This window comes from Lissotriton vulgaris, chromosome 1_1 (assembly GCF_964263255.1).
Source record: "Lissotriton vulgaris chromosome 1_1, aLisVul1.2, whole genome shotgun sequence".
Taxonomy (NCBI): Eukaryota; Metazoa; Chordata; class Amphibia; order Caudata; family Salamandridae; genus Lissotriton; species Lissotriton vulgaris.
In genome coordinates this window covers 711601134-711616655 of record NC_141685.1, presented here as the reverse complement: position 1 = coordinate 711616655, position 15522 = coordinate 711601134, and the positions used below count along the sequence as shown (strand labels likewise).

Genomic DNA, 15522 nt, shown 5'->3' with positions numbered 1-15522 from the left:
TGCGACAATGTACATAAAGAGCTCCTTACCATACCAGCTTCATCATTACTCCATCACCCTGTCTAGCATCATTCAAATTGCCGAACCTCGAGACCACCATTGCCTCTGGTATGTGGTTTTAATGTATCCCAGTGTTGAAATTTTCAGTAAACTCCCACAAGAATGACCCTGTTGCATTGTGATAAACTCTGTGTGCCCTGTGACAGTAAGTAACCTGTGGTAATCCATAGGGAAAAGAAATTGCTAATAACTGACCCCATTCGACGAAAATTAAGATCTGAAAGAAACACGTTAGTGTTAGATTCCCCACCTTAAAATATCCCCAGGCGTCAGACTGGATCCGGAAAGTTTTTGGCAGCAGTACCCCTGAGCGTCGGTAGGCGTCGTCCTGTGGCTCCGTCGTTGGCATCGTGATCGCCGGAAGGACGTCGCTGGAGTACTTAGACGCCGCCCTGGCGCGCTGACGTCTGTTCTTTTTTCCGTGCCAGGAAGCGCTGATCCGAAAAGAGCGTACCCTTAGTCATTTTTTGACTAACTTTTTGGACATTTTTTATCTATCTTTTAGAGTCGACTCGACTCCTGGTGCGAGTAGGGATGCTCGGTTTCAAGCCCTGAGACGCCAGTCACCGGCTGATGTCGGTTACCGAGCCCCACCGCCGGCGTCTCTACTGTTTTGAGGGCAGACCACGATGACCAGTCGTGCCCGGACTGCCGGGCCTTGACGTCGAAGGCTAGGCGGGAGCATTCCCGTAAGTTCCTCGAGCTCCGGCAGTCGGTTCTACGCTGCTCGAGGCCCCGGTCGAGGAGGAAGTCGTGGAACCGATCGCGGAGCCACAGTCCTCATCGATCATCTGGATCCAAGTCCTCGCACTCAGGTAAGTCGAGGCATGGCAAAAAAAAGTCGAAGAAGCACTGTCACTCTTCGACTTCCCCTCGCCGGTCTCATGACTCGGCCAAGGGTTCGGGTGGCGCCGCCCACTTGGCTCCGGCGGGGCCCGCGCAGTTGCATCCAGCCCCACACCCTCCAGTCCCTGGGCTCAATGTGAGTCCGGAGCAGATCAGAGACTTCCTCGTGGCCTTGAGGACTCTTTCAGCCGCCGAGACCTTCAGGCCCACGGATCCGACTGGGGGTCCTAGCCCTGTGTTGCCGGCGGCTTCAGCCCCGGCGCCGCCGGCGACTTCGGTCCCAGCGCCCCAGGGCCCAGACCTGGATCCCGGTCGAAGCCACTTAACCTTACGACTCCTCCGCTGGCGCTGACCCCCTCGGTGCCACCTCCGGTGCCGTCCTCGTATGACGACATCCCCGGCCCGTGCTCGGCGTAGGAGCGGCGCCACTCGGCGTGATCTCCGACTGGTGAGCTTTTCACCTATTCCCCGGCTCCGTCATTTTTGCCCGTTTATCAGGACACAGATGAAGGGGAGGACTGGGAGAGGTCTGAGGACCCTCTGGCACAGCAGTGCCAGTTTAGTCAGGACTGGGCAGATGAGCTAGGGGAGGCCAGTGGTCTAGACACTTCACCTGACACTGGTTTTCTCTCTCCTCCTTCCGTGGCTATGGAGGAGGGAGCAACTTATGCTGTGGTGCTGCGCAAGGTGGCCAAGGCCCTGGGCCTTGAGCTCCCTGCAGCGGCCGTGAGGACTAACCTCCTCACTGAGGGTCTTCAGCCGCCAGTAAGCTCTTCGGTGCCTCTGCTGCAGTTTAATGAGGCCCTCACCGACGTTCGGATGGGCACTTGGTCCAAGCCCACCACAGTTCCTCCTGTGGATCGGAACATGGCCCGGCGCCCCGCCCAGCTCCGGGAGACCCCTGCTTTCCATCCACCCACCCCACCCCTGAGCCTGATTATCCAGGCCTCCACGTCCCAAACTGCATTCCCTACTGCACCCCCGGACCGGGACTCCAAAAGGCTGGAACTGTTTGGCAAGAAACGGTTTTCCTCTTTCAGTCTAGGGTTGCAGTCCATTAATACCGCATGTCTTTAGGGCCGTTACACCCACTCTCTGTGGGATACGGTGGCGGACGTGCTGCCCCAGTGTCCGGAGGAGGCCAAGACATGGCTCGCCCAGGCTCTTGCTGAGGGGCTGGATGCAGCACGGTACTCCATTAGATGTGGACTTGATACCACGGACTCGCTAGGTAGAGTGATTGCAACGACGGTGGCGATTTGTCGTCACGCCTGGCTTAGGTCCACCAACTTTTCAGGGGATGTCCAGAGTACCCTCATGGACATGCCTTTTGATGGCCGTCGCCTCTTTGGTGACAAGGAAGATAGCGCGCTGGAGCGCTTTTAGGACTCCAGGGTTACGGCCACATCCTTGGGCCTGTCGGCCCAGCTCCAGCAAACTTCTGCTTTTCGCTCCTTTCGTGGCCACGGAAGGGGCACCCCCGCACGTTCGTCCAGCCAGAGGCCGCAGAACCAACCTCAACGCGGTTGCGGACGTGCATTCTGCCGTGACGTAGCAAGGGTTAGAGAGCCGGTCAGTCCACATCTGCTCCTGCAGCATCTGCCTCAAAGCCTTCCTAGTCCAAGCTTTCAGGCCCATTCCACTCCACTGGAAGGCAGAGTTCGCCATCACCTGCTCCACTGGCATACCATCACTTAGGACAGGTGGGTGCTGCAGATCGTCCGAAGGTGCTACTCCCTTCCCTTCGAGACAACCCCTCCTGCAGTACCACCGCATGTTGGGGGATCACTTGCAGAAGTGTGGCTCACCGGTTAGAGGCGGCAGACCCAGAAGCAGAGGTTGGCCCGGGACCAGGGTTCAATTCCCGACGCGGCAGGGTACGGAACCAATGTCAGCGGGCTCGATAAATCTCACCTCGGTGCCTCTCTAATCATGGGTCCCACGCTGCAACTCTGGGCAATAGCTTGCTTAATGTCCACAACAGCCCCCTCGCTGCTGGGGATGCCTGGCTTCACCTTGAAGGTGCCCAATAGGGACCATCTCACAGGGAAAGCCAGGACGGGTTCCCCAGCGGTACACAGCACCAAGAAACCCTGGGGTGAACGTGCGCTCTACAAATTCATACTAACATAACATAACATAACTTCTGCAGGAGGAAGTTACGGCCCTCTTGGCCAAGGGGATCATCAAGCACGTTCCTGGGCCAGAAGGAAGACGTGGTTGTTACTCCCACAACTTTCTTGTTCCCAAGAAGGGCAAAGGCGGCCTGCGCCCTATCTTGGACCTTAGGAACATCAAGGTCTTCCTCCGGAAGGAGAAGTCCAAGATGCTGACTTCGCTCATGTTTTTGTTGCCCTAGACCCTGGAGACTGGATGATAGCGTTGGACTTGCAGGACGCTTATTTCCATATTCCTATCCTGCCGGCCCACCGGCGTTACCTACGGTTCACGGTAGGCCATGAGCACTTTCAGTTTACCGTGCTCACCTTCGGCCTCACCAGTGCCCCTCGGGTGTTCACGAAAGTGATGGCGGTGGTCGCAGCTCATCTTTGCAGATCAGAGGTTCCAGTCTTCCCCCATCTCGACGACTGGTTGTTGAAGGCGGGCTTGCCCCAGGCAGTAGTCTCCCACCTCCAGACTACGGCCGTCCTCCTGCATTTGCTGGGGTGCTCCATCAACGTGCCAAAGTCACATCTGAGTCCCTCTCAGAAGCTCCTCTTCATCTGAGCGGTTCTACACTTGGCCCAGTTTCGGGTTTATCCTCCCGAGCAGCGGGTTCAGGATATTCAGGCTCTGATTCCGATCTTTCAGCCTTTATCCCGGGTTTCGGTCAGGTTGACCCTAAGGCTTCTGGGATTGATGGCCTTCTGCATCCTGCTGGTACATCACGCCAGGTGGCGGATGTGGGCTCTGCAGTGGGACTCGAAGTTCCAGTGGGCACAGCATCACGGCAACCTATCCGACCACGATCTGATCTTGGAGGGCACTGCGAGACAGTTGCAGTGGTGGCTCACGGACCGCGATTGGGTCAGTGGCAGATCCCTCTCCCTTCCTCAACCGGAGCACACAGTGGTGACGAATGCGTCCCTCCTGAGATGGGGGGCCACATGGGAGAGGCGGAGATCAGAGGTATCTGGTCTCCGGCGGAGTCCCGGCTCCATATTAACCTTCTGGAGCTGCAGGCGCTCTGACTTGCACTGAAGGATGCACTCCCATGATGCACTGGGCCAGGGTCAGACTAATTTGCATGTAGCCAGGTTCTGAGCTGGGATGGTGCAGTGAGCTAAAAAACGGTGATGGATCAAGCCCTGATCTTTGGACTGGGTAAGAGTGGTCTGCTTAATTCAGACACTCTGTTTATCACCACCCCCTTTACTGAATCGTTTTTGTCCACCATAAGCGTGGAAGGGTATACTCAGATGTGAGTCCCTTGCTCATTGCACCATCAGGATTCAAGCAAGCCGGGCCGAAGACGGCTGAAATGCCAGAAACCGGTCCCCGGAGCTTGTTTCCTTCCCAGTATAAGAATTGGCTTGGTAGTTTGGTCTGCCCTGTTCCCATGATGCACTGGGCCAGGGTCAGACTAATTTGCATGTAGCCAGGTTCTGAGCTGGGATGGTGCCCAGTCCAAAGATCAGGGCTTGATCCATAACCGTTTTTTAGCTCACTGCACCATCCCAGCTCAGAACCTGGCTACATGCAAATTAGTCTGACCCTGGCCCAGTGCATCATGGGAACAGGGCAGACCAAACTACCAAGCCAATTCTTATACGAGATATATGAGATAAATAACGGTGATGGATCAAGCCCTGATCTTTTGACTGGGTAAGAGTGGTCTGCTTAATTCAGACACTCTGTTCATCACCACCCCCTTTTCTGTACCACCCCCTTTTCTGAATCATTTTTGGCCACTATAGGTGTGGCAGGGTATACTCAGACATGAGTCCCTTTCTCACTGCACCATCAGGATTCAAGCAAGCCGGGCCGAAGACGGCTGAAATGCCAGAAACCGGTCCCCGGTAGCTTGTCTCCTTTCTGGTGAAGAATTGGCTTGGTAGTTTAGTCTGCCCTGTTCCCAAGATGCACTGGGCCAGGGACAGACTGATTTGCATATAGCCAGGTTCTGAGCTGGGATGGTGCAGTGAGATAAATAACGGTGATGGATCAAGCCCTGATCTTTGGACTGGGTAAGAGTGGTCTGCTTAATTCAGACACTCTGTTCATCACCACCCCCTTTTCTGAATCATTCTGACAGCCAGGCGTCCCTCCATGAAAAGGGTATACGCCTGCAGGTGGAACAAATTTGTGGCATGGTGCACAGCAAACACTGTGAATCCCCTCTCTGCCCCTCTTTCAGAGGTTCTCCACTTTTTTCTTTCCCTGGCCTGGCAGGACTCTGCTCTGGGCGCTATCGAGGGATATCTTTTGGCCATTTCAGCCTTCTTGAGGCTTCCTGATCAGCCTTCTCTTTTCAAGTCCCCTGTGGTTATTAGATTCTTGAAAGGAATTACTCACATGTTTCCTCCTTTTCCGTATGTAATGCTCAGTGGGACTTGAATCTGGTGTTAACTAATCTGATGTGTGCTCCCTTTGAGCCGCTCCATAACTGTCCTATACGTCTTCAGACTCTCAAAACTGCTTTCCTGGTTGCCATCACCTCTGCCAGGAGAGTGAGTGAGCTCCAAGCTCTTTCTTCTAAGCCTCCTTTCCTCTCTGTCCATCCGGACAAAGTTGTTCTGTGGACCCGTCCTTCTTTTCTACCCAAGGTGGTTACTGCCTTTCACAGCAGCCAGACCATTACCTTGGCCACCTTCTTTCCGCATCCCTCGAAAGAGGAAGAGAGGCTCCACTGGCTGGACCCAAAACGTGCGCTCTCTTTTTACCTGAACTGCACACAACAGTTCCGGGTGGACGACCAACTCTTTGTCGGTTACGTGGGCGATAAGAAGGGACGGGCGGTGCACAAGCGGGCCATCTCTCGGTGGGTCGTTTTGTGCATCAAGTTCTGTTATTCCTTGGCTAAAAAGGAGCCTCCTGTGGGGCTTCGCGCCCATTCCACTCAAGCCATGGCGGCTACTACTGCCTTGGGACGGGGGAGTCCCTTTGCAGGACATTTGTCAGGCAGCTACGTGGGCCTTGCTGCACACATTTGCCAAACATTACTGCCTGGACAGCCAAGTACGGAGAGACGGCTTCTTTGGCCTTTCAGTTCTCCAGGACTTTCTAGTGTGATTTTGGTTTGCAGACCCACCACTGGGGTTGGTATTGCTGGGGATCTATTCTAAGGTGAGGAATCTAATACTAACATGTTTCTTTCAGATGCACAAGTTACTTACCTTTGGTAATGATATATCTGTAAGAAACATGAGTAAGTGTTTGATTCTTCGCCGCCCCACCCATCCTGCCCGTTCTGGGAACTGATATCTAGGGTTAGGGAATTTCCCTGTCAGGACCCTAGTTTCATGGCACCAGTGTCGGTTTCTTGCATGGCTCTGTGTTCCTGGCGCGGAAAGCTATATACAAGCTGACGTCCGGGCACGAGGGTGGTGTCTAAGTACTCCAGCGACGTCATTCCGACGATCACGGCGACCGACGCGGAGCCACAGGACGACGCCTACCGACGCGCATGAGATATTCTAATGTGAGGAATCTAACACTAACTAATGTTTTTTACAGATATATCGTTACCGAAGGTAAGTAACTTGTGGATTAAGCATGGAGATTTTTGTACAGTTTTTTTGAGGGTAAGAAAATTTATAGGAGGATCCCAAAGTACTGTTTCCCATTCAAATTGTCTTTGTTAGAGATTTTGAAAATGCTGAATTGCAAACAAGGCATCCAAAAAAAGAGCACTACTGTCTGTGTTTGAAATATAACTTTGTGTACAACCCTATAGTTTTTAAAATAGTCACAATAGAAGTCGTTAGGCAGTGTTTACAGTTGGGTTAATGTGCCAGATGGATTGTTGGGTGTAGCTGAAGAATGCAACCTTCCCCTCTGGGGGGCAAGTAACTGGCCTAAGGCCATAATCATGGGCCACTGCCTATTGGTCATAACTGTAATTCATACCCAGTAGATACTGTGGGCAGGTGCCAAAGTATGTCATCAAAAAACTATAGGAATTAAAGAAAACACTTTAAGCAGAGGTTGTGGTTGTCTCCCAAGATCGTGAACTAATGTGTTACATAACAGATACCAAAAAGAGATAAATAATGACATTAGCGATGTGATGCAGGAGATCAGGTGTAATGTCTTATGGAATATCGGGTGTGATGTCCTAAGCAATAAATTGGTGGGGTTATAGTTTTGTAGCTCACCAAAACCTTTGGCCTCACAGCCTTGGACAGCAGCCTTCCTCCTTAGTATACCAAAGGCTGTTATTATTTCATGGCCAATGATCACAGTGCCTAGATATTGCTGCTCATGTAAGAGGTAGCCCTAATTCCTTTAACAAAAGACATAGTAGCAGCTTCATAGGGAAATACATATACCCTAAAGAGTTCCTAAAAATATTTCATAAAAGAAAATCTAGCTCTTATCTATGAAAACTCCCATATGAGTGATTGGGTGCCTCAATGCTTTGAAGAGGGGAACTACCTGGTTTTGTCTTCCAATCTAGTAAAGCTCTTTTAGCTTATTTATACTCAAATGGTAAAATGTACTAACCTCCCACTTCCTACAACAAATGTTGTTGATAAAGCACTTATATTCATCTATTCTTTAAGTTTTAAACATAGATTTTATTTTTGAGAAAATGCAACCAAGTACAAGTAATAAAACAGGCTATCATCTAACAACAAGAAGCATTAAATGAAATATAACTCATGCAATAAGAAAGCCAGACATAATGAATCGAAAAAAGTTGCATATAGAAATACTTGTTATAGGCCATATGATAGAGAGGAAAGGGAAAAGGATGGGGGGAAGGTAGGGGAAAAGGAGAGATAAGGGCAAAGAAAACCTTAATACTGAGATTAAATGAATGCATATGATGATAAAAAGGCGTAATAACTTTTTAACAATAACGAATAATAGAGGAAGAGAATTTCTGTAAAAACAAAAACATGGTATAACTTCAATTTAAATCGGAAGACAGAGAGAGTATATAAATACAAATATAAAACACCAGTTTATCACTATTAATAAGTCATGGTGGTTTGGGAACCTCTTCCTATGAAGGATGATGACGGTTAGATTTTTGTGCAGAGGCGTCCAAGAAAATAGTCACAGGATACCATGTGTTCTCTTTTTATGAGCAGAGACATAGGAGATACACAGGCACGATCTAATCAGTGGTTATAACATACACTGTACCACCAAGATTGAAAGGCCAGTTGTGTGTAGTGCTTCCAATTTTTTGTTATTTGTTGAAAAGCAATGGCAATCAATAGATCCACAATGTCTGTGTTATGAGAAAGGGTTTGCCAATGATCAGATAATGTACCTAGAAATACAGCTTCAGGGGTGAAAGGGAAGCAAGTGTTGCAAATAGAATTAATTTGAGACCGGACTTTTAACCAACTTACATCTATTCTAAAGTCTGGTTGTCTTGCACATTCATCTAACCTAGAGTCCTGACAATAATGCTGAATGTTTCTAATAGCCAACTTCAAATCTTCTCTAATACGCGTGATCTTTACAAATGGCTACTTACATCAAATATCTCATTGCACAGGCTTTAAATGATTCAAATACAATCTTTATAGGTACAGTAACAAGATTTATAGAGAGGATTATTTTTTTTATTTGAGTATTGTGGTGACAATTTTCTCTCACTCTTTTTACAGCGAGCCTTCAGTAAAGTTACTTTAGAAAGGGGCCTAGCACAATAATTTCTTCGAAATATGTTAAAAATATATGTTTTCCTGTACCACTTACTGAAATAGAGTTGAGACTTTGAGTGAGGTCATGAAAGGGGGGCCTTTGCATAGTGCTCTAAGGAAAGTCAAATATTTCTCTCCTACCTTTCCCAGGCAAAGATTCATGCCAAGCAGGGAATACGAGAAGTGAAGAGCAAGTTGAAACAAAAGGTATGAAGCTATCCTTTCTGCTTTCCTATCTACCTGCCTTAATGTAGTTGAAAACTATGCTGTGTTGGTCAAATGCAATTTGTATTTTAATGACTTTTTGGGTATGCTTAGCACTTTCTTCAGTGATACATATTTAATAACGAGCCCTGGGGGAAGTAACCATCATTCTGTGTTGCCGCTGAATAGTCTTTCCTATTGATTGCATACTTCATAGTTGAATAACGGAGAGCTTCAATAGTCGTCTTACAGGATGCATGTTTTCATTAAGGTGATTCCTTCAAATGCTGTTGAAGTCTTTATCTCAAGCTGTGATCTTGAGGCTGGCATGGCTGTACGTCGCATTAAATCTGACGTAGGAGGTGTAATTGTTTGATTTCACTCCGTAGTTCTGACAAGTCTTAATAAAAACCTTTCACATTTTTTAAACTCATTGAAGTGCGACCAAAGCCAGAAGCTCAAGAGATCTGTGGTGATTCCCTCATTATTAACTTAAACAGAATGAGTTTTTATTGTTATAATTGCACCTTTAACTTCTAAAGCTTACCAGGTAAAAATAACAACAGTCACTATCACTAATATCTGGCTAATCATAAAGATAAAGGTCAGATCTCAAGGGAAAATGAAGAACTATGGTGCAATATGACGCAGCTTTGTGATCTATGTTGGTGCCATGAAGTGAGCCAAGGATGAGCTCACTCAATTATATGTGTGATGATATATCTAATGTGCCCAAAAATCCTCACATTGTTACCACTTTTAATCATTACTAAGGCATAACAAGGTTAGGAGTGTATCACATTCATGGACCACACCGTGTAGGTTTATCACTAAATATTTTAGTTATTGTGTTAATGGACCTTGTAGGGTTGGTATGTATTTCTTCCTTATTATTAGTGTAATGTTCTATTCTGTTAGAATTTGGGTTAGTGGTTGACTGGGGGTGATCCCTGGTCAAGCAGCAACCACAATCCTAGACAGGGTAAACTCAAAGCAAACCCTAAATTAACCTATGCTCAACCCCGTAGTAGCTTGGAACAGAGCATTCAGGCTTAACTTAGAGGCAAATTGTAAAGTATTTGTGCAATACTTCAAAAAGTAAAACTGTGTTCACACTACGCAAAAAAAATCCCACAGGAGGATAGAAAAATAGAGCAAAATTTAATAAATACAAGAAGACCAAAATAACATAAATCTAATCAGTAGAACCTAAGGTATGAATTTTTAAATCATAAACTGTAAAATAGCACCTGAAAGCATAAAGCCTCAACTTGGGATATCTGGCTGCGCTGGACCAGGTCAAAGTCAAATGATCAAACTGACCATGATGAAGCGTGGGTGGATACAGTTCCAGATTAGTTCTGCTAAAGTTTTACCTTCTGAGGTTTTGCGCCAAGAGTCCTGTTCACTTTGGTGAGGATCACATGGAGCAGGGAGAGTGTCGCTGGTGGTGGCTGGCGTGACATGAACAGCAGGATGGGCTTTGTGGACGGTTGGGCTGGAGCTTTGCGTTGGTTGTCCTCCACAGGGATCGATGCTTGATGTGTGAAGTTATGTTCTGGAGGCAGCTAGCGCTGATTTTCGCGTGAGTGGTGCAGTACCAGTGCGAACTGATCAGTTCAAGGTTGCGAAGAGCCCAAAAGCTTGATTTTGATAGCCACTCCAAGGGTCAAGGACCTGAGAGGCACTATTTGGGGTTCAGGTACTCCCTGAACATAAGTCCAAGAGCGGTTGGGGAACCTTTTATGTCCCTAAGGCTCAGATCAGGATTCCAGCAGTCTAGCCCTTTGATCACACGGGAGTCCAGGGCTTATGATGGAGTTGCAGGTCCAGTTTTTCCCCAGGCAAGAGGGCAGCAGGTCCCCACAGCAGAGCAGCAGTTCCTTTGGAGCAGCAGTTCAGCAGAGTGGCAGGTCTAGTAGCAGCACAGCAGCCCTTCTTCCTGGCATAGTATACAGAGGTGCTGAAGTGTACTGAAGAGTTGGTGTCTGAGGTCCTTCTTTTATACACAGTTTTGCCTTTGAAGTGGTCATAAGCATCTAGAGGCATGCCTTTGAAGTGCACAGTTGCCTTGTCTTCCTGCTCCTGGCTCCAGAATAATTGCAGTGGGTATGCAGTCCTTTGTGTGGTGGCAGGACACAGCCTATTCAAGTGTAAGTGGGGCTGTGCCCTGCCCACATCCATTCATGAGACCAGAGACGGGCTGCAAGCCCCAAATGGATAAGGCAAGAAAATGCCAACTTTCTAAAAGTGATATTTTTAGAATTGTAATTAAAATCCGACTTCACCATAAGTTAGTTTTAAATTAGGATTCCAGAGAGATGAAACATGAACTGGTTATCTCTTTCAATTTGGAAATGACACTTATAAGGTGTACTAAAGTTACTCCAATGTTATCCTATGTGAGAGATAGTCCTTGCAAAAGTGAACAACGAATTTAAGAGCTTTTCACTACCAGGACATGTAAAACTGAAAAGTTTGTGTCCAACTTTTTAAATACACTGCACCCTGCCCTCTGGACTGTCCAGGGAATGCCCTATGTGTAACTTGTATGTATTAAAAAGGTTTGGGCCTGGCAAAAGGTATACGTTGTCAGGTCAAGATGACAGTTTAAAACTGCACACACAAGCTTTGCAATGGCGGGTCTGAGCCATGTTCAAAGGGCTACTGAAGTGGGTGGCCCAATCAGTGCTAAAGGCACACTAATAGCATTTAATTTAGAGGCCCTGGGGACACGTAGTGCCACTTTACTGGAGTATCACAAGTAAATTAAATATGCCAATTGGGTATAAGCCAGTGTTATCATGCTTTGAGCAGAGAGCACAAATACTTTTGCAGTGGCTAGCAGTGGTAAAGTTCACAGCGTTCTCTGGGCAACAAAAAAATGAAGTTCGCAAAACCAAGAGGTCTAAAGGCAAAATGTTAGGAGGAAACCTCTCAGAGGATGCCAGTTTTATATTCTGGGAATAATTTTCTTGGATTTGTACCTGGAGTGGAGGGCCTGCACCCAGGGCTGCAATACAATCCTACCTTTATTGATGAGCTTGGAGGATTTCTTAGAACATTTTGGATGAGGTAATTAAGGAGCAATTAACATAATATTTCACTTTTAGCAAAAACCTGTACTGCCATGTTTTTGTGTATTTGCATCTTAATCATTTTGGGCCTCCTTAGACATCACAGTGAAAGAGCTAATGTTGACCCTGTGTTGATAAATAGTCAGAATATTGGTTGTGTTCATTGTTAATGAGAAAACCATCAGGCATTCTCACATAATGTATGGGAAGGGTACCTCAGTGTTCAGTAATCAGTATGGTGCTGCTTGACGACAATGCTGTTTGTCATGTGCAAAACCACGTCCTGTATCATTTTATGCAGTAGAGACTATACAGGCTCTTTCTGCACATGCCAGAGGAACACAAAATTTGAATGAAGTGATTGGAAAAATTAGGAAGCATCACAATTACTGCATAATGTGTTATCGATCCTCTTTATCCAGCAGGTGTGAAAAGGTGAGGATTGGCAAATGCCTTTGATTGTTTTAACAGATCGCTGGCTGCACTCACAAGGTGACTTGCTTTCATTGCTTGAGATATTAGGCAGTAGCTGTGAGAAATGTCATCAATGTTGCAGGGTCCTTACACGTCTCTTACACGAGTCAAGTGCTCTTCTCCACTCTACTTTGATCTGGGTGTACAAACATCCTGGGCCTGAGGTCAATTTCTTGACTATGCCTGCCATGTCACCCTTTGCTCCTCTCTAGGTGACTTCAGTATTTGAGGCTGATGGCTCATTACTCTTTGTATCACTCAATTTACTGTCTTGCCCTAAAGCTTACAGATATTCTCTCTGTAGTTCCCCCAAAAAACATTTGGTGTCCCATACTCTTAACCTAATATTCTTGACTTACAATATGGTAGGCCCATTTTGTTTTTGGAAATACCATTAAATGATTTAGTCACTATTTTCATAGTCACCCTCTTAACACCAGTCTAGTTAACTTGCCCCCAGTGCTTAACCACATCATTGCTGCTTTATATTCCCGTGCTGTGCTGCAATTTTCAAAATCCCTCGTTATGTGACAAGGTCAACTCATCAAACGCACAGCGCAGGTAACACCCATGACGAGTTGACCTTGTCACAAGCATCGAAGGTGTTAATTTGAAAAAAGAATGAGTGCTGGTGCCCAAAGTTCTTCTCAGAATCCTCTGGCCAGCCCTATTAAATGTCGGTGCACCAAATACCAATGCTGTCTGGCCTTTAATCCACCTCATGCTGCTTTAATGTACTCCCACACACTCCATATCACTTTTCATGTTTTTCCGTCTTTCTCTTACTTCCCTTTGTGTGTTTTCCCCTGTCTTGCTCTTGGTTAAATGTCTGATGAGGAAAAATAAGTGCCTGTACCAGAAATGGGTGCAGAATGGCCAAACAGGCAACCACCAGCTCAAGTGAAGCGCTGGCTTGTTGTCTCATGATGGTTCACATGTACATAAAACTTAAGAAGGAAAATCTAAAGGCCCTGGTGTATCAAATTTTATCCATTCTGTGGGGACGTGTGTTTGTTCATTACAGCTTAAGACTCTTGAGCTGAACATGCTTGCATATTTGCTCATGGATCCAATGTCATTCATTTTATATCAACTGATTCCTAAAATATCACTTAACATCGGGGAAAATGGGAGACCCAAAAAGTTGTTATCCCCCTTTCTTTATGTACAATAAGCATTTGCAAAGCCAGTAGCTGTGGCATTGGCCTCCAACTTTTTGTTAATTCTTGTTTTGTTTTGATTTTTGCAAAACATTATTGTTCAAGAAGCTGCCAGGCCCTCCTCAATCTAAACAAAAACATTTGCTTAAGGCGAAAATGTTGATTTGGCCTCAAGAAAGCACATATTGCCATAGTACTCCAAGGCACAGAATGGAACTACTTTGTGTATTTCTGAAAGGGGATCAAGCCATAACTCCTAGTAAAGTCAGTCAGTCGCTGAAGTGGGTTTACATATTGCCCCTTAATGCATGCTGGAATGGGCTGAAGAAACATATGAATGACAGAACCACAGACTAATGGACGAAATCTGGCTGAAAACCCTATAGGTAACTATGTTATACACATATTTTAGTGAAATAAAAAAGGTCATGGCTAACACAGACTTGAAAACACTTATCAGTCGGGCATTGGATGCCAGCCTTTTGCCTTTAGGAAAAAAGATGAGAAAAAATGATTGAGAGAAATAAAGAAAAAAGAAGGCAAGCAAGGAAGAAAGAAAGTAGGAGAGAAAGAAAGAGAAATTGCAGAGGCCGCCGCACCCGCCCGAAGGGTGGGGGAGGCTCGAAGGCCGGCGCCATAACCCTCGTGGTGCCACCAGCGGGGAAAACTGGTTCTGGGCGCTTCGATGCGCACAGGAACCAGCGGAAACGGGGTGCGCACCAGCCACCCGACCGGAAGTGACCTGTTGACCTGGCGCCCCCAAAGGGCGTCCAATGGTCAACCTGGCTTTGTTTGAACCCCCCAATCAGGGGGACTCACCTGAGACCTGCATGGAGGGCTCAGGAGGATTTAAGCGACGCCGCCCTCCCAGCAGAAGCACATCGCATTCGAGGAGCTGGGAGAACGGCGCGACAGCAACAACGACTGAAGCCTACCCACCCACACCTAAGGAACAGCAAAAGTCGCAGTGCTGGATAAGGGAAGGGGCGTTAGCGGAAATCCTACACTGGTTGGCTAAGAAAACACACCGGCGGGTGGTGTGTAAGAGGATGGCCACTCACTTTTGAATGCCGCACGGCAGGGTGACGTGGCGGCATAAAGGAGGGGAGTAACAGGAGGAGACGGCACTCGCGGCCCAGACCCGGCCAGACGGCAGGGCGCAATTTGGTAGCGAGCTGGGGACCTAACTGCCGACTGGAAAGCTCCCCTCCACAACACGCAGAAGGCGTGGGCAACCAACCACTGGAGCACCAATAGACTGGCAACAAACTGGTTGTGTACAAGCCCCATTTTAGAACGAAAGAGGGCACAAAGAGACTGACACCTGCTACTAGAAGAGGGTGTCATAATGTGTAATATGCCAATTATGATTGATGAGTAATGTTCGTAAAATGGAAGATTGCTTGATACCAGTTTGTGTTATTAATATGTCTTTGGTGATTAATAAACTGCGGCCAACAACGACCACTACTGATACCAGGCTTTGTTGGCTGACATTATTTCCCACCTTTGGCAGCAGCAGTATGCGGGGGCCGGTAAGTATGGAGACTAGGGGTCTCCGCAGAATAGGCACATGCGAGGGTTATAAAGAAAGCGGTAGGCAAGGAAGAAAGAGTAAAGATGGAGAAAAAGAGAGATGGCAAGATGGAAAGAAAGAAGGAAATAAAGAAAGGGAAAGAAGAAAAGAAAGAAGAAAATGAAAAGGCAGGAAAGAGTAAAAGGGAAGAAAGAACAAGCATTTACAATGCAACGGTCTCGCCTTTGCAAATGTTAGAGCTATTGGCATTGTAAATGACAAAATTGTTATTTATGTGTTGGTTTTGAAAACAGATAAATAAATGGCATTGTCATTTACAATGCCAATAGCTCATAGTGCAG

At 47.0% G+C, this 15522-nt stretch overlaps 1 protein-coding gene across 2 annotated transcripts in view; it reads left to right on the top strand.

Moving 5' to 3' along the window:
- DENND1B (DENN domain containing 1B) overlaps positions 1–15522 on the top strand; it is a 1279546-nt gene that overhangs the window by 1101345 nt on the left and 162679 nt on the right. For both annotated transcript variants that reach the window (XM_086954825.1, XM_086954820.1), the window contains one exon: positions 8880–8936. In XM_086954825.1, the coding sequence (XP_086810951.1) occupies positions 8880–8936 (57 nt within the window). The remainder of the gene's footprint in view (positions 1–8879; positions 8937–15522) is intronic.